Consider the following 26761-nt stretch of genomic DNA (forward strand, 5'->3'; position numbering starts at 1 on the left):
TAGGCTGTGGCTCCTCCGAGCCCTCAGGTAGATCTATGCTTGTAGGTCGGCCCTAACCCGGGCCGCCTCTGTAGCTGGCCTAGGCTATGTTTGGGATGTTGGAGGCGTTTTGCTAAGTGTAGCTGCCGCATTTTATTATGTGTAGGCTTCCTCCCCGAGATTTCAGCCTCCTCCCTTAAATGGGAGTTGTTGGCCAAAGCCCGCCCCTTTCACTGCATTCAGGGGTGATAGAGTAATGCAGGGTGGTAGTTGAGGTATGATCCTTCAGGCGGGTCAGGCTGTCTTTCGCTCTGCGATGTGATAGTTTGCCAGACCCTGCCGAACAGAGCTACTTGTTTTTAGGCCTCTAGAGCTGGCTCCACTCAGCCCGTTGAGCTGAACCGCTCGGACGATGGGTGAAAGTTGGTTGGCTTGCAAGCAAGCTCCGCTCCCCCAGGCTGGGCACAGGAAAAAACCCTGTCACCCTTTGGAGCCACTTGCAGGCCCGCTCCCTGTCTAACATTTCAGGGGCATATGGTGTTACTCCCCCGCTAACGCAGGGTAGTTTTGAGTAATCCATTCTCAGCTCTGTATTATCTACCTCACACCATGATGGCTCCGGTTGAGCAGGGAGTTCTAACTACATTTCATTCCGGTATTTGAACTCCGCTCCCTTGAAGCCAGAGTATTGCCATGAGCTGATGCCCTTGCATTTAGTAGGTAGGCCCTTAAAATGGGGCCTCCACTAGGCAGAGTGGCGTATGTTGTACTCCCCTGCTATGAGGGTATTGCTTTTTGCTGAGTACACTGCCTTTGGCAATGTGATTAGGTACCAGGATGCTGTAAGCGCTGTAGTAACAGTTTTTCTGCCTTGAAGGCTGCACAGTTAGGTAGTAGGCCCCAGCAGGCCTCCTTGACTGGGTAACCCCTAAGATAGGGCTCCTAGGCCAGCTCACCTTTGGTGGTTGGCCCTGGTAGTTTGGGCAGAAGACTCACTACCGAGTAGTAGGTCTTAACAGGCCTCCTCGGAGGTGGGTCACAACATTGTGGAGCATACACTAGGTCAAAACTTTAGGAAAGTTTTTTATTAGTATGGTTCCAGCAGTGTTCATTAAAGTAGCAGAAAGACTCGACTCAGCAGTACACATCCAGCTGATTAGACCGTTTCAGGAAGTAGGCCTCTTCAGGCCTCCCTGAAGATGGGCTCCCACATTTTTTGTGGAGATCAGGTAGTAGGCTTTACTAGGCCTCCCTGAGGGCTGAATCCCTCATACTGTGGTACTAAGTGGCCCTGAGGTTGAACTATCAGGTAGTAGGCCTCATAAGGCCTCCCTGAAGGCAAAGCCCCATAGACAGTCAACTGGACTGCCAGTCTGGCCCACTGTCAGCTGTGGTTTTCAGGTAGTAGGCCTCTCCAGGCCTCCCTGAAAGTAAGCTCCTTCATGTCATGGTTCTCTGGTAGTAGGCCTCACCAGGCCTCCCTGGAGTTGAGTTCCAACATACTTTGAGTTTCCACTTAATGTGGGTTTTCTGGTAATGGGTAGTAGGCCTCTCTAGGCCTCTCTGTAAGCGAACTCCTATGTACTGTGGTAGGCTTCACTAGGCCTCCCTTAAGTTGAGCTCCCAGGTTTTGTGGTTGTCATGTAGTAGGCCTCTCCAGGCCTCTCTGTAAGTGAACTCCCATGCGCTGTGGTTATCAGGTAGTAGGCCTCACTAGGCCTCCCTGAAGTTGAGCTCCCACATACTGTGGTTATCATGTAGTAGGCCTCTCCAGGCCTCCTTGGAAGGTTAGCTCCCACTTACTGTGTGTTCCACTGAGCATGGTTTTTTCAGGTAGTAGGCCTCTCCAGGCCTCTCTGAAAGTGAGCTCTCACGTTTTATGGTTATCAGATAGTAGGCTGCACCAGGCCTCTCTGATGGTGAGCTCCCACATACTGTGGTTGTCAGGTAGTAGGCCTCTCCAGGTCTCCCTGAGTAGTTTCACAGTGGTGCTGGGTTTTGTAAGCTAGTGGTCGCTTACTTTCAGTTTAGCAGACCTTATCAGGCAGCTACCAAAGGTGAGCTTGCGCCCTGGCTCGACTCAAGTTTTTATTCTCTGCTACGGGTTCCCTCCTGGACCCTCTTTATCTTGCTACAGCCTGGTTGCCTACCAGGTAGATCTAATGCTCCCCTCACTGAGGGTCAGTATGAGTATGTGGTCTTCTGAGTCTGATCAGTCGGTCGTAGGCCTCTCATGAGGCCTCCCAGTTAGATCAGTCCTTAGGCCCTCACAGGCCTCCTTAGTGTTTTGAAACACAAACACTGGGTTGATCCGTGGATCGAGTAGAGAAACTCCCCTCGCTGGCAAGGGTTGTAATGCACTATGCTGAGTCATACTCTCCAGGATATCCCGTCTCTGAGATCCGGTCCGAGTGGTTCACTGCCTGCTTCGCAGTCCCTCGGGTTGGATGCCTTCCTAAAGGCAAGTGTCCAGAGGCTCTGTCTTCGGACAGACAGGAAGTGGCCAGACTATAGTGTCTTGTATGGTGACACCAGGTCAGGCCTGCCTGGTGGCATTTCAGGTGGCACGTTCCCCTGAATAGTGACTGGCTGGGGTTCCCTCAGGTTCCCTAGCCACATTCCCTAGAAGGGACCCCTTCTAAGAAGTTGAAGTGTGGTCCTAGGCCCTTGAGCAGGCCCAGGTAGACCTTTCACTAAAACTATGTTTATGGAGGTTTTTCTGTGGTATCATATAGCTTGGGCTATGACCGTAGGGAGTGCTGTCACTGACAGCCCAGTGTGACCTGAGGGTGAGTGGTTCTAGCGTTTCATTTGAATTTGCTAGTTCTGTCAGTTGTCACTGCCGCTTGGCAGGCACTCCCCTTAGCATGGTGGCGTTGGTATATCGTTCCCCAAAGCGTCATTCTGACGTAGTGTAGAGTTCCCTTTCGAAAGGGAACGTCTCAGGTTACGACTGTAACCTATGTTCCCTGAGAACAGGGAACGAGACACTACGTCTTCCTGCCATGCCTCGGGGCCTGCCTGCAACAGTCCCTTCAGACGATAGGATGTTTGTCATGTTTGCAAGGCTCCCTTTTATACTTGCAGGTCGCACGTTAATCATTCACGTTAATGATTCACGGGCTGTCGCCGGTCATTATGATTGCCGTGATTTGATAGTGATTTCAGACACCTGTCACGCCTGAGGCGTTCCCCAAAGCGTCATTCTGACGTAGTGTCTCGTTCCCTGTTCTCAGGGAACATAGGTTACAGTCGTAACCTGAGACGTTTTCTGAATGTTTTGAATCTTGTTTCGCCTGTTTTCTCTTTTAGCCAAAAACCAAAGTGACATTTTATGGCATTTTTGGCAAAAACAAAAAAAACTATAACGTGACTAAATATACTGAATACGGAGTATACTGACTAAATGATACTTTCTTTCCCCTAACTATATATATATTGGAATGATTTCTGAAGGATCATGTAACACTGAAGACTGGAGTAATGACTTCTAAAAATTCAGTTTAGCATCACAGGAATAAATTACATTTTAAAATGAATTAAAATGTTTAATTGTAATAACATTTTTCCAAGATTCTCTTTTTCCTGTGTTTTTTCTTTCTCAAATAAATGCAGCCTAGGTGAGCATAAGAGACTTATTTAAAAAAAAAAAAAAAAATTTCCCCATACTTTTGAATGGTAGTGTAATATATCATACAATGGTGTTACCTGTATACATCTTTATTTATTTCAAAGGGTTTCATGATGTATGCATCCATAGAAACACATCCCCAGAGATACATAGACCCCAGTCCTGTCCGAACCAGTAAATGAAAAACAAGCATTCCATGTTAAAAATTGTAACGACATTTAGAAAACAAATCCTCCTCCTCTACAAAACCTTACCCCCTCACACACAGGGTTTAATAAATGTCCTGAAGCCCCATGCAGCTTAGCTCATCTCTACTGGCATGTTTGTTCAGAGCGGTGGTCTTTTTAGGAGGCTGAGTTTTATTTGACCTCTGACCCCTCTCGACAATGCTCCTCTCCCACTCTGTTTATTCATCCCTCCATTCCATCTTTCCCTCAGCTCCTAGAGACCAGTCTGGTTTTCCTGTTTCTCGGTGGTGTACCCTTTCACTTGCTCTGTACATTTCATACTGTCTAGTAATTTCCCACTTTTTCTCCTCAGAGCACATAAATGATTGATTATTTTCCTGCTCTTTCGTCTCATTTTCTTTTTTTGTTTGAAGGTAAAGAATTGTTGAAGACCCTGCTACCGGTGCTGCCAAGTCAAATGGCATTGAAGTTTGTTTTCGGACAAGTGCAAGCAGAGATAGAGGGTGTGAGAGAGAAAATAAAAGACAGGAAAAGTGAAACTCTCTCCAGGATCTTATTAAACAGACACAGATGGTCACTGCAGGATGACAGTGGGTTCAAGACATAGAGACTAACAGCATGGAGATGACTGCATGGAGAGATTAGACAGAGATGAAGAGATTTGTCTAGCAAGCCAGAATGGTTTGGAAAACCAAACAGCATCAATGTGCAACCAAACGTCTCTTGGCTGTAATTCACAGATTCATGGACTAAAAGAATTTTTTTTTTTTTGCATTAACGCTTTTAATGGACTAATTAATATTATAATTATAGTTCATTAAATATTCTAAAATGAGAAGATTACAATTTTGAAAGTTGAAGTTATCTGTAACAATGTAGTGTAATTTTGTCTGCGGTGGTAGTTTTGACAATAGTACATTTTAAATTCAAATTCACGCTCAAGGATGGAAAGGGTCCATTTTTGAAATTCTTAATCTTGCCCAAAAAAGATTGCAGGTATCTAAAAAAAACCAAAAAAAACTGCATGCCATGTATATGTTTTGAGTTATCCCAAGCGAATCCACAAATTCTCTGTGGCATGTAGGGGATAGTCAAGAGCAAGAAACAAAGTGCAGGGGAAAAAATGGCAAAAAAAAAGAGAAAACAACCTCTAATTAATGATCAATAAATGTCATTCATGGGATACTGGTTTAAAAGTGGTCAGCTTTGCTTGACTACTGTTTTTTCTCTCTCCGTTTAGTTACTCTGAGCTGATTTTGGCTCACACTGCCCACCAGCTGCACCTGTGCCCATCTGGATTTTTCCCACAATGCCTCTGACCACTCTAAAAAAGACGAAATAACTTCCAGCTGTGGTGCACATGCGCTTGCAGCCAGCTATTATTTATTTTGCCATCCTCTTTCCATCCATCCCTCTGTTCTACCTCAGAACTTTCCATAAACAACAATGTAGAAAATCGAGTGAATGTTGGAGAGTTGAATGAAAAAAGAGAAACAAAGAAATGGAGGTGTGAGGGTGATGTCAGTCGCATAGAAGATCTGCACCAGCTGAACTGGAAAAAGAAGTCCACTATCATGAATAAACAAGAAATCAACTGTTACCATACTCACATATATCAATGAAATAGCATGTTTCTTTTTCCTCCTCTCATTTGGGAACATTAAATGGGAATTAACATTCTCTTCTTTTGTGTTTCCCTCCGTCACTTGGACTTTTTCTCTATTTACTCTCTCCAAACCGCTAATGAAGTTTTGGAATGCAATGCTTGGGAGAAGGTTAGATGTTCCAAAAGCAGGCTGGGTTCTCCAAACTTTCTAGTTTGCAAAGGGGTTTCTGAGGCCCCGGTTACATCTGGTATTAAGATCCATCTCGAGGGTTCAGATCACAAAAAGAAGGAAAACATCACCACTGTATCTCCCAAATAAACCTTTCAGGTTTATATTATATGTAAATCTTAACACTTGTATTTGGAGTAATGCTGTTTTAAAATCACCTCCAAAACGGAAGTTAATACCAGATGTAAATGGAGCCTCTCACATGTCAGAAACACAGAAGAGTCCATCTGGGTAGATCGCACACCTTCCACCCTGTGAAATCTCCAGAACCAGGGAGAAAACGCTTGCTTTTGTTTAGCACGATGGATATTCAGGGTGTTCACGCTTCAACAAATGGAACATTCTCACACACTTTAGCCATCCTTCATCCCACAGACACACAGACCTTAATGTCTGTGCTCTCTGCGCACTCTGTCCATCAAATGAATGGCAAAGGAGCACAGAATGATCCAATTCTCTTTCCTGGTTCGCTCTCATCCTCACTGTTCCATACTTTAATCCCTCTATCTATCACATCTGAGTCATTCTTTCATCTCTCTATTTCTCACATGTATTGTGCTTAAGGTTAAGGGAAACTCCTCATTTTTGGCAGATGGGTCAGACACCCGTCTCCTAATCTGAGCGTGCCATGGCCGCTGCAGCAGCTGGCATCACTATAAAGCTCCAATGTGTGAGCACATACTGTGGCACACAGAGCCAGAGCACATCTGTACAGGCAGTGGCGGCTCCAGAGATTTTCTGTTGCAGGTGCTATGGGGGTGCTCAACACTTAAAAGAAGGTGCTTTAAATTTTGCGGCGTCTCATTATAGAGGTCGCATTGGACCCCCTTTGGTATGCGTACACGCCCGCATTAACTATATTCATTCCGCGACTATATATATATATATATATATATATATATATTCAACGCAAGGGCTATAGATACAACATACATAAGCCTTTCAATGTAAACCTCTGAAAATATTATTTCACACAATTATGTCACACTTGAGCCCTGAATACAACGGAGCAGCAAACAGCAACAACAGAAGGCATCTCTTACCTCATCACTTATCTTCTTTCTTATCATTTCTGCCATTACAGCAAATACCTCATTTTGAATATCATGGTGAGTGTATTTAGCGTTTGATGGGTTGGTAGCTAACTTCTTGTCCACTGTTGGATCAAACTTAGCAATAACATGCAGCAACTCACGAAAGTTTCCCAAGTTGTGTGACGACTCGCCCTCTCTGTGACCTCTCTGTGCGATCCCCTGGCAGGATGTGAACCGCAGGCTCTCCACCACAGCTTTCATGTATTTTCTGTTCTTCATAACTAACGCAGAATGTCCCTTATCAAGCAGGTTTGCTATTTTAGATCCGCTTGTCTCTTTTTGCTTGAACTCATTCCATCCTTCCATAGCAAATTTGTGTCCCATACTTTCATGATGGCTCTTCAGAGATGCTGATGCTTTTCGCCAGTTGTTAAATCCGTTGCTGCTGCTTGTAAATGTTGGCTCTACATGAAATCTGTGCCCTCGTTTCAGTAAATGCCTACACGCAAAACAAAATGCGGCATCCTTGATCACGCTGTATTCTAGCCATGAACACTGATCCATCCAACTTTTATTAAAACTTCTCTGCTGATTCCCAAATTGCCGTGTGGGGTATTTTTGAAGGACTGGCCTTATTGGGCCCTCTTGAGGATGGTTGCTAATATCAGCTGCAGCCCAAACCGTAACGTTAGCATCCTCAATGGAAACCGCCGCCGGCGATTCTCCTCCGTCTTCAAGTTCATCCCCAAGATTTTCTTGTTCCTGGGGCTCTGTGACGACGAGTGGTGTGTCTGCACCTTCACAATCTCGTTTCTCGTTTCAGGGTGTGACTCAGAACGTGGACGTTTAGGGAGCAAAGAACGATCCATGGTGTATTTTACTTTGCTAAAACTCGCTATCAAAAACAAGCTGAAATGCGTTAATGTCAAAGGTTCGCGGGGGGCTGCGCCCATTGGACAAAGAAGATCACCTGTTTCGGCCTCATGTTATTAAAGACTAAAAAATATATATATTAAAGTATTATTTAATTCCTATTTTAAAAACATGAAAAAGAATATTCAAACATGACATTAAAATATAAATATAAAAAATTACAGACATTTCTTGGGGGTGCTGGGCAGGTGCTATGACTATAATAGGGGGAGCTGCAGCACCACCTAGCTCCCCCCTGGCGCCGCCACTGTGTACAGGAGGACAACACCCTGACATGACATGGCAACATAAAATATGAAGACAATAAAACAACACACGCAATATTGAAATACAAGGCCGATTACAAGGCCGGCAGGGGGTCGGCTCAGAGCACAGAGAGCTGGCTGGATGTGAAGTGTGAGAGATGGAGTGCATTCGCGCTGATCTGGTGCTGGTTTGATCGTGGTCCATTTTGGGATTATCACACTGGAAGCGTCACAAAGATCTGCACAGCACTAGCCTGAAAATAGATTGTTTAAAAAAAACGTTTAACAAATTAAGTAGTATCCCCAAACCCCCACTAACATCATGCTCTGGTAGCGCTGGGAAAGCTAGTACAACTAAAAATAAATAGTTTATCAGCAATTCAGTTGCAAATAAATAAATATATATATATATATATATGTATGTTTGTTGATGAGATAAAATGATAATGTAGCTTTGCATCACAGACAGAGAGTTGGATAGGTATGTTTCAATAAAATCAAATAATTAAAATAAAACATACTTTTTGGCCATTATTTTTTTACTTCTCACCGAGTGTAATTCACAGATTCATGGAGAGAGGACAAGAACTGATGTGTAGAAGTTTTAAGAACAACAAGCTTTGAGTATAGGCTAGGCTATGATTCTAAAACGTGTAAACATAAAGTGATGTTAAGCCTGGTTTGCTGTTGGGGATGCTCACAGTGTAGGCAAAGCACACTGGACTAGTCAGCAAAACAGCAATCTGTATTTCATTCCCAGCAATAAAACAGCACAGACTCTCATTTCTAACCTTTCTGCATGAGGCAGGGACTAAATATTCTGTAGCCTTTAAGCTAGTATATAAATCAATCAGCATCACTGCCTTCAAAGACCATTTTCATTACAGTATTTCTGTCACACGCTCACAAACCCTCCCTGTAAATCTCCAAGGCAATTAGCGTGACACGTCCCAGCCAGAACAGAGAAGTACACAAATCAACTGACCACACATGATCGGGTCTGAACGTGTTAGCCAGCAGAATGCATGACTGTGTGAAATTCAGTCTACGTTTCAATGCAAAATCACATAAAAAAATACCAATCACCAACTCCCCAACCCCCCCCACCCCATCTCCGAAAGGCTTTGCTGTCAAAATGCTTAACTTTGATTGACAGCCGGAGTCGATCAAGTCAGCCAGTCAGGCGTGGTGTGAGAGCAGAGTGGGCGGGAGTGTGAAGTTCAGGGACAGCTGCATTGTCGCTGTGGCCTGTGGCTGTTGCACACCATACTTTTTATGTTAATGGGGGCTGTAAATTTGCGGCCCTTGAACCCTAGAGATAGAGCTGTTTTAAAGGAGCACTCCCTGTCTTTTTTGTCTCACGCTCTCTCTCTCATACCTGTTTCCCTAGAAACGTGGTTGTACCTGGCCATACGCTAGCACAATATTTGGGAGGCCCTAAAAGGCAAAATGTTGATGGACTATGTTTGCAGTGTGTGAATAACTAAAGAGTGCATTTGTGAACACATTATGTCCGACGTGACATAAGTTGTGTGTGGGGATGAGAATGACTACACCTGTGTATTTTATGTGTTCAGAATAACAAACTGTCCCTCTCTCTCTCTGTGTGTGTCTGCAGGTGTTGTTTGCTCTGAACCAGACTCTACTGCAGCACGAGAGTCTGCGTGCAGGCATTTTGCAGGATGCCTTCACTACTGAGGACCTCATCACACACTACAACTGTGGAGACCTCAACTCCATTATCTTCAATCATGACACATCCCAGGTATACACACAAAAACACAGCCTGGTCCTGTTCTATGCATCATGTAAGTATGTATGTGTGTGCATATATAGTGCATGTATGTGATGTATTAGGGTCATTATGAGCTTAAAGTTTGAGCAGCAGGTTCCTTCTGATGGATGGCCTATAATTCTCCAAGTCACCCTGCAACACGCTTAAAGATTAAAGCACACACACATAGTGAGAGAGAGAGAATTAACATTTCTGGAAAACTCAGAGGGAGCAGTAAGAGAAGGAATGGAGGAAATATATTTCTGTTGTTCCATATTTCCTGTAAAGGTCAGACGCAGGGCAGCTAATGGCTCTACTGCCTGATAAGGTATCTGTACTTTGTCTTTCAATGCTTTATGCCTCTCTTCCTCATCCTCTCTCTATTTCTTCTCCAGTACTTCATGCGGAAATGATGTAGTTCTTGACTTAGAGCTTGAGTCGAGTCTTCTGTTTAAGTCTTTTCACTATGGACAGCAAACTAAACTGCATTCAAGGACAATGTGGACACTAAATGTCAGGTTTCTTCTGACGTTTTCATAACTTTTTAATATTTTTTCTTTATTTGGTAATGATTTGTTTCAGGCTTTGCAAGCTAGTTTTGTTCTACACTAACTCTACCCAAGAGCAATATCTAGCTAAATATTTTAGAGAATATAGTTAAATAAATAGTACATGAAAATGTATTTATGGAAAGCATCTACATATATCATTAATAACACATAAAAAAATATGTCCCAGTTTTAACTGTCGACTCTCCAGCTTCTCTACAGACCATGTTCAGATTTTCAGCAAACTGAAGGCTCTCTATAGTGTGTGTTATATGAGGTTGGGGGAGTGTAAGAGGGCATTACGGGAAAAGCCTTCTGTAAAAGTGGTTTGGATGCTTACAGGGGTACAGCAGTTCATCTATCAGTGTCTGAAAACACACACAAACACAACAGTGGAGCCAAACGTATGGCTTTCTGCTCCACTGCACTTCAGTTCTTTAGTGCACAGCTCAGGCAGGAATCTCTCAGATAAACATACGTGTACAGCCATATTTACCCCTTCTGCCTCCCCATTTCCAAACTGTTCTCTCATTAGTGGAGCATATGGATAAATACACACACATACATAGTATTTAGACGTTCTAGAGCTCTGGATTCTAACAAGAGGCCACCTCACAGTTTCCCTTTTAAGTCTCTCTCGCTTCCTCCGTCCCTGTACCGTTATCCATTACCCCCCCCCCCCCCATCTCTGGTGTATGTATAGCTGGTCAAGACATGGGAAGCACTGTGTTTCTGACCATCAATTAGAGGCAAAGGTACAGAATTAAGCTCCATAACCATATATTTCCCTAATGTCCTGCTCTCTTTCAAAGATCTATACACACTTTTCCAATTCCAAAGATGGATTCCAAACACATAGATGCCCAAGTACAAAAAATAAAAAGGTAATTGGGTATATCTTTTGTCTTGCAACTCCTTGTAATTGAGACTTCAGTTCTTGTATTTGCACCTTTATATCTCACAATTGCAACTTTCTACATCATACAATGTTTTAAAGTATAACATTTATTGTAATCTGCCTCACAACAAGGCTAGAATGGGCTGTCATACAAAAGGTCTTTGTATTATTATTATATTTTTTTTTTCTAAAACCTTAAAATCAAGAAAATTAAAAGAAACTGAATCTAGACAATTTTCCTAACAATGTCACAATGCACTTGGTGTAAAAAGCACTGACTGAAGACCAAATGAAATCAAGTTCTACACAGATAGCTCTCCTTGGAAGTGCTGCGGAGATCAAACATCTCAAAAAATTTGAAAATTCTGAGATAATAAACAACATTATAGAGGAAAGCAGGAGACAATATTGCACCACAAACATCGCTATTATTATTTTAATTTACTGTAGTTGCAGTAAATGTTTTTATGGCCATTTCATATTACATTTTAAAGAGGGAAGCTATTGTACTTCCATTTATTACAACTGTGGGACAACATGTCAAGCAGGATTGAAACGTAAACCCAACACCATTGATTATGTATTTATTTATTTATTTATTTAAAAGCGTGGTTCTACTCTGTCCATCCCTCTGTAGTCATAGCAGACTGTGTAGACATATCCGGCCAGATGTAGAAAGCTTCCCATACTCTTTACCCCACAGCAAATCAATCAGTGCATGGAGTCCAAGACAGTTCAAAAGTCTTTGAGTGTGGGTCTGTTACGTTCCACAAAGTGGCATAACTGTCTCAGCTGCCCAGTTTCTCACTTACACACAGACTCAGATTCATGCCAAGCTTTTAGTAACGTTTCTCTCTTTCTTTTTCTGTCTTAGCTTCCACATTTCATCAACAGTTCCCTGCCAGCTCACGAGCGTCTGACGGCACAGCAGATTGACAGTTATCTGCGGCAGGAGCTCATTTACAAACGCAACGAGCGAATGGCCCGCCGTGTCTCTGCCCTCCTTCAGAGAAATCCAACCCAGAGCTTCTTTTTCGCTTTTGGAGCTGGTGAGTCACACAAATCGTAACCATCACACATTTAAACACTCGTAACAGCATGAAGATGAGGTCAGTTGACACTGATTAGAAATAGGTCGAGCTCCACATACAAAACGAACGCACACACAAACTCCCCCAGATGGCAGTAAAACTAGATGATCCTAAGAACTTTTCCCACGACTGAGAACACATCACTTTCATTAATGTTCTGTGTGCACCTGTGTGTGTGCGTGCATGTTTCTTTGTCTGTGTGACAAATTTCTTCCTAACAAAAAGCATTATTTTCATGAAATCATGAATCATCACCAATGCAATTACATTTATTTAGTGTTTTTTAGGGTTAACTTAGGATAACACTTCAAAACACATATACAAAAAACTCCTGGTCAGTAACTAGATCGTTCTTGATCCACAAGTTGAATATAAATAAATAAGAGAGAGAGTATATAGAGAATATGAGAGTTTAGGCATGTATTATGCTAATTACTAATTGAAGCCACGTGCTTAAGAATATTCTGGATTCATTAGAATGAGAATAGAGAATGTATGTGTGTATGCAACTGTTCTGAATCTGGTGAAAATTTCACACTATAACTTTTGTACATGCATAGCTAAGAACATTTAATCGCATTTAATCATAAATGAGACCCAGTTAGTGGACTGACAGCTACTTTCATCTGTGAGAGTGTGAGCTGATTGTTTCAGTTTGCATTCCAAGCTAATGTTTCCTGAGAGCTGCATCAAGGTCCTGAGGGATAGCTATTGTGTGTGTATGAGCACATGTTTATGTTTGGGTGTCGTTCATTAGCCCTGATGGGGTGAAACTGAGGTTTTCCACAGGACAAGTGTGTTTGACAGCCTGTGTTGATTTATATGTGTTAATGAAGTAGAATTTAACATGATCCTGCCCTTTCAGTTTTCAGAGTTCAAAATTATAAAAAGATAATGACTGTGACAAATATATATCTTGTCCATGCTCCATGTCCCAAAATCAACACATTAATAGTTGGGCAATTTAGTTGTTAGTTGGTCTATATTTGTTTGGTGTGTTAGGCCTCTCTCAAACCGTGTTAACTTGCAGCTCTTGTTTGAGTTACTCAGGTTCAATTGGACCGTTTCATCCAGAACCTAGTCAGAACTACTGACAGAAAGCAAAATTAGCAACTGTAAACCTGGGCTCTGATGGTTCTACAGTTACCAGAATGATTCATGAGTATTTGCAGGGTTGATTAAACTACACGTTGTGCTGGTAAAGTGGTTTTAACAGGCCATCCATCTTTGCTTCACAGCAAACTTGCCACCCTTGCAATTTAGATGTTGCAATAGCATGTTTTTATTCTACAGGTAGCACCATGGCACCGGCTACATGACTCTTTTGGGAAATCAAACACACATGCACTCACGCATACCCTCAAGCCTGACTCTCAAAATGCATAATGTATATCTGGAAAGAAAGTGCAATTTGTGGAAACCGAATGCCTAGCCATTAAAGGGGCAGTTTACCCACAGAAAAAATAAATTCTTTCATCATGTATGTCATTTATATCATCATGTTGTACCAAACCCGTATGACTTTTTTCCATGGCACACAAAAGTAGAAACTCATATTTACAATAATTCTAAAAGCACATGAAGGAGACATAAGTCCAGCATACAGTATGTCTCCAGAGAGAAATCTGTTGTTTCATTAGAAGATGCATATGCACAATATAAAAATAAAACATGCATGGATGCTTTATTTACAAAGAAATTGATAACATGCATAGAAAATAAATAGGGTGCACTGCCTTTTTATGGGTGAACTATTCTTTTAAATTGCAGTAGTAGAAACACAAGTAGAAGTTACCGCTCCCTGCTGGTTTGGAGTAGCACATATAATATACCAGACTTGGTTTTAGTCCTTTTTGTGAAAATTATTTTTTCCATAATAAAAGGGGTTCTTATTCTCTTTCATCTATTTTGCATTGTTCTTTTGCGAGTGTGACCTTATGGCCACCATGGTTCATCTGTTTATGGTACAGATCACACACACAAGCTGCTTTATCAGTATTTTACATCTGCTAAAAAATATATTAACAAACCTCCCACAAAAACATATACATCTTACATAAAAACAACATATATGCCTTAGGTCAATGCTATATGATTCTAAACTTCTATTTACACCAATATAATCCATTGTGCCTCTCAAACATGTTCACTTGCATATAATTAGCTGTTTGCTGAGCCAGGAGAGAGAGTGTGTGTGGTGCTTCAGCAGGTTCTCATTTGCCTGGTTCCTTGATGCTGCCAGGAGGTTTGTGCTCTTATTGAAAACATCCTTAGGAATTTCCTGCGATGGCCACAGCCCAGGCACCATTCTCTTCTTAAATAGACACTCTGCATGTGATAGGGAGCATCTGTCTTTACAGTAATAGCCTCAGATTTGTTTTGTCATGCATGTGACACAAATAAATGACAAGGCTAATATAATGGGCACTAAAGCACTAATGCAGTCAGTTCCAGTAAGCACACGGGCCACTGTTTATGTCTTACTGTGTTTGTATGAACATGATCACTCATCCGTGTGTTTGTGTGTGGTAAGGAACTCTAAGCACATGTGTTTTGCAGTTGTTTGTGGTGGTCGTTGTAGTGTCATTCCTAACAGAAATGCTCAAAAATAATAGCTTTAAAGGGCCATGAACATTTTCCTGGTGCCCAACCGCATACATTTCTTCACTCCCAAGATTCTTTACGCTGAATTAGAAGCATCAGTAACTGAAAGACGGTAACAGAAGCTCCTGTGGTTTGAGAAGACTATAAAATACCTTATTCTATGTAAACTTTGCAGGGTGAATGAAATAAGACATTGGCATTGTTTGCTATGGACAAAGTGATGCTTGTTGGGACATCCAATTCATTTTAATGAATCAGTTCATTCTGATGGTTTGTTTGAATGAAGACCTTTTGTGTTTTTTTTGTGTGTTTTTTTAGTTGAACTTGCATGCAAAAATAAGTTTGACAAGCAGTTTAAAAATGACTTCCAGCAATTCCAAAATAACCACTGCAGTTGATCCTCTTATTGTTAAGAAATTTTAAATAAGAGCAGGTGAATCTGCTACAATGCTTCACCTGGTTAAATGGAAATCTAATTAACTTTTGTCAGGATTAAAAGGCAAGCAGGAAGTAATTTATCTAAACGGCTAAGTCATTAAATGACTACTCCAAATGGTTACACAATAATAAGCTCAACTATAAATGACAATCAAATCTAATGGCTTTCGGGATGCTGGAGAAAACAGTCCGTTTGTCTTGAGCTGCAATGTTGTGTTGCTCTGCATCTCAGAGGACATTTATGCAGATGCTAAAGTGACTCTCAGCACTAATTAGATCAGCAGAGCTCATTATCGGACTCTGCTATTACATGCCTCATTAGCTACTTAAACAACTGATCTGGGTGCTAAAGCAACTTAAGCTCACATTACACCCACAACACATGCTCTCTCCCCACCCACACAGTTCTACTGTGACGCACTTTCACAGATGCATTTACCTTTGCATGTGATTTCAGCCAACATATACACAGTCAAAGAGTTGTGGATGCACTCCAAGACAGAGTCTGCAATTTATAAGGCAAATAATTTAAGTGACCTTGTGTTCCTTTACAATAGAGAAAAGAACTGTGGTATTTTTGCAGAGTCAACAAAGTCAGAGAGTCTTGTGTGTGACAACCATGTTAATACATATACCATATTAGCATATATAACTACACATATATAATTTATTAAAAATAGTGTATATGTATATATATATATATATATATATATATATATATATATATATATATATACATTTTATGTGTAGTTATATATGCTAATATGGTATATATATATAATATGGTACATATATTAACATGGTTGTCACTCACAAGACTCTCTGACTTAATATAGTTGTGGGACTGGCAGGAATTGTGGGGGAAGTGAATGACCAGCGCTCTCTTCCACTTTCAGTACCCACAACTGACACCAAACCCCCAATTGCTCCCCAGGTGCTGCAGCAAAACCCACTACTCTGGGTGTGTGTTCACAGTGTGTATGTTCACTACTGTGTGTGTGCACTTGAATGGGTTAAATGCAGAGCACAAACTCTGGGTATGGTTACTCTACATGGCCGTCACATCACATCACTCACTCACTCACATATGACATGTGCATAAACTAAACTAAAACAAACTGTAGGGGCAATTTCCCCTAAATGCTTTAACCCCTGTGAACTTTGACAGTTAATGTGCTCCTGCTCCCCCTTTTTTGTTACTTTTCTCCATTTACACTTTTCTCCAACTGTGAAAATGTCCCCAACCATTGGACTGACTCCCCCTTTTGTAAATCTGCTTGCCTGCCACCCCACAGTCACTGTAAGAGAAATGTAAACATTTAAAGCCATAAAAGAAACAGTTTCAGTGTTTTTGCATCAAACACTTGAACCGCAACAGTTCCCCGAACCCTTACACCACAGAGAGAGAGTCCCCTCATTATGGAGTCAGTTGAACTACCACCAGTCCCTTTGGACAGGTAAAAGAGAGAAGCACCCGCTTAATTCTTATTAATCTCTCAGCTCAGCTTAGATCCCAGGGATGGCCTGAGGACTGGAATTTCCTGATCTCACTCTGAGATTTATAGGAGGTGTGAGAGCTGCTCTCCTCGCTGATCTGTGGGTCATATACTCCTGCATACACCCGGGGCGGCACAGAGAGTTTGTTGACTTAGAGACCATGCTGAAATTTATAGATTTCCTGCTGCTGTAAAACCTTGCAGAAGGTAGTATGTATGTGTGGATTAGACAGAGCTGTGCTGCATTAGAGGTTAGTTGTTTGTAGGGTTATCAAGGAGGATTGAGTGTTGGATAGCAGAAAAATGAATGAGTCAGAGGTAGAGGCTTCCCTCGAGCATCCTCAGACACACACAGCCATAGATGCACACATGCTCATAATAATGGACAGAAAGCAGAGAGCAAACAACGCAAAAGTAGTACTATGATCAAAGACAAAGGCAGCCTGGTGGCCTACAATGCCTTTCAGTTTCACATCATAAGTCTGACTACATGTGCTTTCTCTTCTCTTTCAACTCTTCCCTCTAGCTGAAGAATATTTAGCTTTTTGGCAGACTAGGCCCATTGTGTGTGAACTGTTTATCATTCAATCTATATGTTTGATTCCTCATCAAGTGTTACACATACAACAGCAGTGCTTGACTACTGATGAAAATCTTACAGTATGACAAAAGGCCTTTTGATTTTGTAAAAAACAAAAAACAAAAATATATTATTATGATTATTAATTTAAGTTATTCAAAGGTACTGTTTAGAAAAATATGATGACAAAATAAATAAATAAATAAATAACTCTGCAATGTATTAGTGCACTAACAATGCTTTCAGAAGAAGAACTGTGCAGAATATGTTCAGTCATAAATATGAATGCCTGAACTGTAATATAAGTGGTTTGCTTTATAAAAAAAAAAAAAAAAAAAAAAAAAAAAAATTCACTCTGTTTAAGTTTGGGCTATTTTGCAAATCAATGTAAAAAACACACACATATAAACAATTCAACTAAATTTAAACTGAAAATAACTATGACTAAAACTAAAAAAGCTGCTGTGTAAAACACAGCTCACAAGCCTAAAGTATTGGCTGTATGTGTATGTATGCTCTTGTGTGCCATGGATCATGTATCATGAAGGTGCTGACATGTTTGGACACAACCCAAAATACTCAAACCAATGCCTGAACCTTTCACAGTACATCTTCTGAGTACGATGAAGGGTCGAGAGGAGAGGGGGGTTCGGAAAAAGTATAAATGCACCAAAGAAGTCCTGCTAAAAAGTGATTGAGACCCCTAATTACCCCAAGAGAGAAAATGGGAACAAGTCTGATGAAAGTCAGAGAGAGAGAGAGCTCACATAGTTTAAACTTTAGGTTTGCACATTACAGTAAAAGCCAGGCTGTAAGGACATTAGTCAAACATTCACATTCATCAATATGGCAGACACTGTTATTTTAAGCCACTTTCAGTGAATTTAAGGTATGCATGTTCCCCGGGATTCTAACTTGTATCCATGGGATTATTCCCACCATGCTCCAAGCACCAATAGAGACAAGGGTTGAAAAACAAATACTCTGATTCCAACAATGAAAACACCACTTGTGCTGTATTCAGCTTGATTCAGAGGGAATGAACTGACAGTCACTGCACCTGTCTCATCTCGGTGATTTGGACGAAGGCTCTGAGCCTAACTAGCTTTGGCTAAGCCTCAAATGGATTTGTTCAAGGCCTGCGTGTACTGGCTGTGCGTGTACTGGGCTGTTTCAGGATTTCTTAACAACAGTTTGTTCTTTGGTAATCAGATTATGCTAGCTGCGGCCACAAAATAAACATCACAAATATACATAATTAACTGTATCAGGCTTTGGAGAGCTGAAGCTTCTGAAGTGGAGTGAGTCTGTGTGTACAGAGTCTGTTTGGGTTTGTTTATTTGTTTCTGGGCGTGTGTATTTATTTATCGCGTGCCAGTGTTTTGCGTGTGGGTGCCTACGCAGAAAGAAAGTAAATATTTCATTTGTATTGTAGCATACGCCTGCCTCCTTGCATTAATTAAAGGTGAGGGCTTCAGTAATGGTGCACTCAAGTCCTGCTGGGAAGTTCCTATTTATGTGTTGGGAGGTCACAATTACGACATCAGGTAAGGCTGCATTAGGAATCATATTTGAATGGTGATCACGATTTCTACACTCAGTTTATTAAACATCCTAAACATGTGTTTGTTATCTTGCATCGGTAACAAGCCTCCACAAGCTTTCATGGTTGCAGTTTCCATATTTCAAGAGTTTAAAGCTCCCAAATAGAGCTTTTTATCATGGTTTACTTAGTCTTCCCAACCTGGCAACCATGCGCTCTCCACATTATGGAAAAAGCACTAAAATGAGCTGAAAACACAGGCAAACATATAAGTTGGAGCTTGGTGATCTCTGTCAGATATTATGCTCAGACAAAAGTGTAATAAAGCAAGCCTGTTTTCTTTCACAACAATGTTTGTGATGGTTGCTGTGACTGTGTAAATCTATGAGCAAACCATGCAAGTGTTCTTGATTTGTGCGTATGTGAAAATCCAATAATTCTCATAAAATGTAAAAAGATTTAAAAATGACAATGATCATGATTAATAATCGTGGGTTTGTTCTTGAGAGAAATAATTATGATTATCTATTTGACCATTATTGCACAGCCTTAATGTTAGGTACAATATGGCGATGTACCTTTTCAACAAAAAAATTCAGCAAGATTTAACTCCTCACAATGATGAATAAAGGATGCGCATCAGGTGTGTTTTTGTTGAATTTATGAAAGTGCTGTAAATCGAATCATTACATATTCGAAATTGTACAATACTATCATATTTTGTACATGCAATTTAGCTAGTTTTATTGTAAATAGAGAAAAATTATTAATTCATTTTAAATTTACCATTTACATCTATTTCACATGCCATATTTTCTCATTCTCATGTCACCAACTCGGAAACTCTGGGCTTCAAGGAAGTTCCAAGTTTCCTACTTATAATTACAATATGGTGGAGGTGTTCATGTGAGCTCCAGTCATAAATACAATCTTTCTGACATGACTTGAATGCACCAAAGTCTGTAAGCAGATCCAAATCAAGAAAAATCTTATTTGGTAGCCAAGAGACTACTTCCTCCAGTAACAGGGCTGTCCTTAGGGGGGTGCAGGTGGAGTGGTCGCACCAGGCCCCGCACTTTAATCACTCACAGACAAAGGGGTAAAACTTCACCAATCTGGTAGCCTGCAGTTGACCACCTGCACCTCACCGCAGCCTGAAACATAAGCTAACTACTTCCTCTGATAACTGAACGCTTCTCTAGTAACTACTTCCTCCAGTAGCCAAACTTCTGTGAGAGCGCTCTGTCCGGCTGGGTTATTTATGTGGCTGGAACCCTGCAAATAAATACAGCACATAAATTAAACCGGTAGATCTCACACGCTGAATACAGAAGCATGGCTGTTTTACTTAAAATTTTCCATAAAAGTACATTCTAACAGAGTTTAATAAGAACATTAATCAGAGGACGTGGGTGTGAACATGCCGCCGTGCCAATGAACTTTTCTGTCTGGTACTGGGATGGGAGGTGAGGTGAGGAATACAACGGGACTGGCCTCAGTGGGCTGCCTGTCTGACCGGTGCTTAGCGGTAGCCTCTTCACGCTCCATGCCAGTCACCCTGGCTGCCTTTGAACTTGCCGGCCAAGAAAGTGCAGCGGGCCCCTCTCTCCCCCTTCCCCACCCTGTCTTCACGACTGCTCAGCAAGATAATGATGATAAAGAAGCATGAAAAGAGACAGCCTTGAAGATTTTCAGCGTGCCGTTAATAAGCTTGTGGAGCATGCTGAGGCGATGAGGTGAGGCTGTATTAGCGCTTATTGCTGGGTTGAGTGACACACAGGATTATGGGCTGCGCAGAGAAGTGAAACAGCTTTCATCAGCGTGGCACTGGAGCGCGCGTGTTTGATGTCTCAAGAGTGAAGGAATTATGAGAGTATTATACATGAGAGCCGAGGCGGAGAGGCCGTAGCATGGGGGCATTTTATATAGCCTCATTCTTGAAGGAACAAGTGCACCTTGAGATCAAGAACAAGAGAAAGGGAGGGTTCTTGAGACAGCGTCACCCCCATGACTACATGCCCTTATCTGCTTTCTCCTAATATTTGCACACACCCACCTGAAACCTCTTTAACATGGCTGCTACTTGTTTCTTGTGTGCTGCAGGTCATTTCCTGGGGAATCACAGTGTACTAGACATCCTACGCCAGGAGGGCTATGAGGTGGAGCACACACCAGCGCAAGAAACCATCACACAGTGAGTACACACACTCATACACACTTCACCAGGCTTGTGCAAAATTCAGAATTGAACAATTAGCATAAACTGTGTTTATGACGGTGTTGACCACAGTTGAATTGGATTAACAAGTGAAATTTACTTAAATACAATGCAAATAAATGTTTCCACCCTGGTCCACAAAAGTTAGCCTAGTTTATTCAATATGAATTAATATATAAACTATATAAAATATTTATATAGTTGGCATTTTAAAACATCCATCCATCCATCCATCCATCTATCTATCTAGCCTTGATTACAAAATTATTCAATTAGTTCTTTCAATTTCAGTTTAATTCTGCTTTTTTTGAATTGCAAAAAAGTTATGTTAAAATCCTGCTTCACACACTTGGTTTATGGTTCTCAAAAATGACAGTTCTCCTCTTCACCCTTCCCTCCCCATTCAGATTCTGGCAAATTCCTTTTCTTCTCATGCCAATACTTTGCCCACACACATAATAATTATGGAGTTACTTAAACAACAAACTTTCCCATATATTCTGTAGCACAGATTATAATGATGTGTACTATGTCTTCAGGTTCACCACATAGAGACCCCAAGCACATTGAAATGAGAGGATATTCCAGTTACTGTGCTAAACTGCAAACAGAGCTAAACTATGCCTATGATCTCCTCCTGCTAACCATGACAGAGTGGGCCAGACCAGCGCTCTCAGAGGGGTGCTATGCCTGCTCTAACAGAGACAACCCACCTTCTTCACCTATACTCATAACGTTATTACTCAACAGGCCTTTAGGGGAGCTGGAAAGAGTTGATCTAAGGCTGTGTAGATTGTACTCATTAAATAACTTTTGTAATGGCTCCAGCACCCAACAAAGGCACAAATGGAAAAATTTGAATGTTATGCAATTGAATGGTCCCAGAAAGGTAGTTCAAAACTCGCAAAGCACCCAACAACAACCACCACAACTTCCAGTTGATGTCGTTTGAAAAACCTCCTTTAACCGCCAATTTTAGTGCAAAAATTTCAGTTGGCACACTGTGTGGCGGTGGAAGGTACAGAGGCAGAGAAAAAGAGCGTGAAGGGTTCTCAGATTGCTGGAGACGATGACAGTGGCTGTGGTAACAAGCTGACAGCTAGATGGACCAGCTGAATGACGGACTGACTGCGGTTTGGAAACACAAACCCTTGCAGCTTTCTTAGGCCCACTCCCTTCTACCCACTTTCTCTCCACTGTAGGGCAAAAAAAACTAGGTGATATGATGGGCAAGTAAAACAATGTGCAATGGCAGCTGGACATATGTTTACTAAAAGCTCATGAACCACAAACTAGTGGCCAAAAAACAGTCCTGAAGTGTTTTTGTAGTGCACATATGGGTGATTACGAGATTTAAACCAAACAAAATACTTTGTGGACGTACTGAACACGGCGGGTTGGCCTTACAATGAGGCAGTTCGGAATGAAGGATGGTTTACCAAATGTTGTCATGGTTACCCAGTGTGCACGGCTTTGGCTGATGTAAAATGCCCTGGTGGGCACTCAACAGCTGGAGGTGACAAGCATAGAGTGGCATTATCTTGGACTATACTACGCCCTACTGGTACACTATGGTAAAGTCTATGTCCGAAATGTCTTTAATATTCAGTTCTTTATTTAAAATTGATGAAACAAATGTCATATTTATATAATCCTATTACTATCATTTAGTAGCAGTATAGATTGGTATGCAAGCCTAAACTTGGATATCAGTAAAAGGGCTCAAGACTTTGAGGTTGTGGTTTTGACCTCACTGGCTCTTTGTAAATTCTTAGCAAGCCGAAAGGTTGATATCACGCTGTTTGAAGTCCAAAGAAGTCCACACACACTCAGACTAAGTCAGAGCCTTTTAAAACACTACTAGGATGTTATCTCCAGTACTTCAAAGGCGTCTCCTGACATTTCCCAGTTCTCAAACAATCTTCATATGTAAAAAGTCCACTATTTTAAATATTAAATATTAAGAATTCAGACCGATATCGATATTCTGAGAATTATTTTTATGGCATAAATGGTTGATGTTAAAATATTCATTAATGATACATTTTATTTCAAATAATTTAGAAATGTAACAATAAAAGTTAAAATGAATCCCTCTGAATGCTACAACAGAATTTGTATTAAAATACATCAATATTAAAATTCTGTCCCATATTGATAACTTGAGGGTTGTGTTATAAATGGTTAATTGTAAAATAAATAATAATAATTTTAATAAAAAAATATATCTTTTAATATATTAATAAAAAATGTGGTGTGGGATTTACTTCGAAACCATGTCCGCTCACATATCGCTAGTTAATTTGAAATAAAACACTGCAGTTCACAGCATGCCAATTAATTATCAAATATGTATCCAATTTTATATTTTGATAAATAAAAAGTATCTAATATTGTATAATAATAATTATACACTCTAAAAAAGATGGTTCTTTACATGTAGTCACGGTTCTATTTAGATCCATTTCCTTCTGAAGAACCCTTTTAAGCTAAATTGGTTTTGGGGGGTTTATCTCTTTAGATTTTTGGTCACATGTATGTATGAGTAGCTCTGTGGACACTTCTCTCCAATTCTCCACCGAGTAACAGAAATATTTAATTTATAATCCATACTGTTAGATTTTTATTATTATTATTATTACTTGGGTTTATGCATAAACATACCAAGTCACATATTACAAACATTAAAGCTATTCCATTTTTTCCTTTTAACATTGTGACATACCATTTTTGCTACTTTTGGCCTTTGTCAACATAACTGTTTTTACATAAACAAACAGACACACTGTAACTCTAAACTCAGTTGTGTATTTCAGATGCATCACATCCCACAAACTCGTCATCTGCAGAGAAACTGCCACTCAATCACACCAAAATGGGAGAAGCCAGGATTTTGAAGATATGGAACTTTGTCTTCATCACATCTCTTTTCTTTCTATTTTGTTTTTACTTTTTTATGTATTTGTTCATGTTCATTGTCAGTTGTTCTTTATTAATTTATCCAGCTAATAACTGTTGTTATGAGCGCTGACATGTTTGCTACAATTTCACATCAATAAAAAAGTACCTAATTCAAACAACAGGCTGTCTTTGTTTTAATGTAAATCCCTAATAGAGGCTACACAATATTATAAGACCAGGCAAATAGAAGGGTACAAAAATTAAATATTTTATAAAATAATATTATTAATACTAATATTAATGATATAAATATAGTAATATAATAAAAAATAAACTATCATTAAAAAGTATATTTATAATAGCAATAAAAGGTCCTACATAGTAATGTTTCATTAGAACCTTACAAAAAGGGTTCTGCTATTGTCACAAGCTGAAGAACCCTTTTCTGGAACTGTTTAGAACCATTTTTCTAAAGAGTCTATAATAATCCATCTCTAATATCATGCTGCATCCTTCATTTTAAGCACATAATCTAATGATCAACTACTCATGTTTTCACAATTTCACATTAAACCTTCGCATCCCTCAAGTTTAATAACTTCCATGTGTTCTCACAGAAGGAACTGGTCTGGTGTGGAGGGGACTACTATGAATCCCACTGAAGGCAGCTCTGAGTCAGTGATGGAACGGACATCAGAACCTCCTGAGCTAGAGGAGATCAGCCAGGAGGAACTCTCCCACATGCTGCTGCCAGACAGTCTCAGCCAGCTAGAGGAGTTCGGCCTCTACAAGCACCCCCGTAAAACCCATCATTCACACATTCGACCACGGCTGTTCAGTGACCTGTGGGTGCGCATGGGAGACAGGTGAGGACACAACGCATGCCACAAACCACATTTCCACCACGGGGAACTCAAAGCTGATTTACCTAACAAAATCCACATTTTTGTTTTCATGTTGACCGAAGCACGACTCCAAACCCCAATATAAGGATAACCAATGGTTATGTGACAGTGGAACCTCCTCAAACACGACAGGAACAACAGCAAAGACAAACGCCACTCCGAGAAAGACTGAAGTCCCCCAGCCAGCCCACAATCCCTAGTGCACTTGACTCCGCTGATCCAAACACAACATATGCGCTGAGTTGCATTTTGGCCTGTCTCATTTCACAACTGCTTTTCACTTCCTGAATATGGAAATGGGTCTCTTGGAAGCTCACAAACCAACTCAATCAGAATTTTATCTGAGTGACTTTGCCTGTGGTGAAAATAAATGGCAGTGAAGTACATTTAGGTACTGCTTAGATCAATTTTGGGTGTCTGCCTAAAGTAAATTAGTCGCCGCAGAATGTAAGAGTAGATGTGTGTGAGTAATTTCTAATTGTTACATCTGGCAGAATGGTAGTCTGTAAGAATAACAATAAGAACATTTTGTTATACTTATGCAATGACTCTGCCCAGATTTGATCCGTAGAAATCAGCTAAGATTGTACCTTGTTATGTGAATTACCCACAGGACTTTTCCCTATTGCCCCATCAGAGCAGACAGCAAAATATGAATGTGCATTTTTTCTAATAAATGAAATGGGGCAAACGAAACTATACCAAAATTATCAATATGATATATAAAGGTTAAATACATAATTATATAATAGTCTTATTATATGATATGGTCACTGATAGATAACTTAAACAGTTCACAGAGATGACATTTATATTTTGTAAATTGTGCATTTGTTCATACAGAAATTTTATATTTATTATTTCATGAAGAGTATATTTTCATGCAAGTATTAAAGTTATAGTTATGTAAACAAACTTGACTTGTCCTGTCCGTTGATATTTTGCAGTGTTGCTGAGAAACCAGCGCATACTGCCCTCTACTGGTACTCAAAACATATCATTTTATTTTTATATTAATAATTATATTTAAAAATATTATTTATTACATAGTATGTCAAATTGTGAAAACAAATACGAATAAAGGTTTTAATTTATTTATCTATTTACATGTATTATTATTAAATAGGGACAGAATCTGTGGACATGGTATTAGAATACACATTTTCAAAAACGTCCACTTCTGTTCTTATAATTAAGTGCACAGTAAAATTGCCAGGCAGTAAGGACTTTGAATTCAATATGTTGCTCCCTATGGTTGCTCCATATGGAGGAACCATTCATATGGAGTAGTTTTATGGTAGGCTACTCTATAAAATCCTTCTTCTTGTAGATTGGCATTTAAATTAGTAATACGCTTTCTTGTATTTAAAAGCTGTCTCTCTCCTTTATGTTTCAAGAACGAAAAATGCTGCGTTGGAATGCCGTAAGTAAATAATGACAACTTTTTTTTATTTTTGGATAAACTTTTCCCATAGACTGTACCTCATTTATTAAAATCGCCACTAGGTGGAATACAACCCCTTTATAACTGAATGTAGCTTGAGAAATGGGTTGCAGTCTAATCAATAACCTTCAGAAATACGTTTCAAAAGATGAATCGTTTGTCTGCGTTCAGTAATCCTGGGTTAAAAATCCTGGGTTCTCTAATTTTTATATAACAACATAATTTTAAATTGCTATAATGAATAATTCTGATATAAAAGATAAAAGCTATCATACTGTAAGAAAAGGCAATAACAATAACCATGCTTCTCATGATTTCATCTTTGGAAATCCTTTCTCAACTTAAAGAAACTGAAGTCACCGACACATGCTTAGTATTAAATCATTTTTAACGCTATACGTTTCATTACAATATGTTTGAATTAAAAAATTGGAAATAAAACAAATTGTTTACCATTAAATTAATACATTTCACTG

The 26761-nt window shown here is 40.1% G+C and overlaps 1 protein-coding gene across 1 annotated transcript in view; it reads left to right on the top strand.

Moving 5' to 3' along the window:
• Nucleotides 1–26119, top strand: part of LOC132115212 (metalloprotease TIKI2-like) — a 62359-nt gene extending 36240 nt beyond the window's left edge. Inside the window, exons 3-7 of the mRNA XM_059523603.1 lie at nt 9464–9610; nt 11940–12114; nt 20921–21011; nt 24554–24802; nt 24904–26119. Coding sequence (XP_059379586.1) covers nt 9464–9610; nt 11940–12114; nt 20921–21011; nt 24554–24802; nt 24904–25129 — 888 coding nt within the window. The 3' untranslated portion in view covers nt 25130–26119. The remainder of the gene's footprint in view (nt 1–9463; nt 9611–11939; nt 12115–20920; nt 21012–24553; nt 24803–24903) is intronic.
• Nucleotides 26120–26761: the final 642 nt, after the last annotated feature.

This window comes from Carassius carassius, chromosome 34 (assembly GCF_963082965.1).
Source record: "Carassius carassius chromosome 34, fCarCar2.1, whole genome shotgun sequence".
NCBI classification, from domain to species: domain Eukaryota; kingdom Metazoa; phylum Chordata; class Actinopteri; order Cypriniformes; family Cyprinidae; genus Carassius; species Carassius carassius.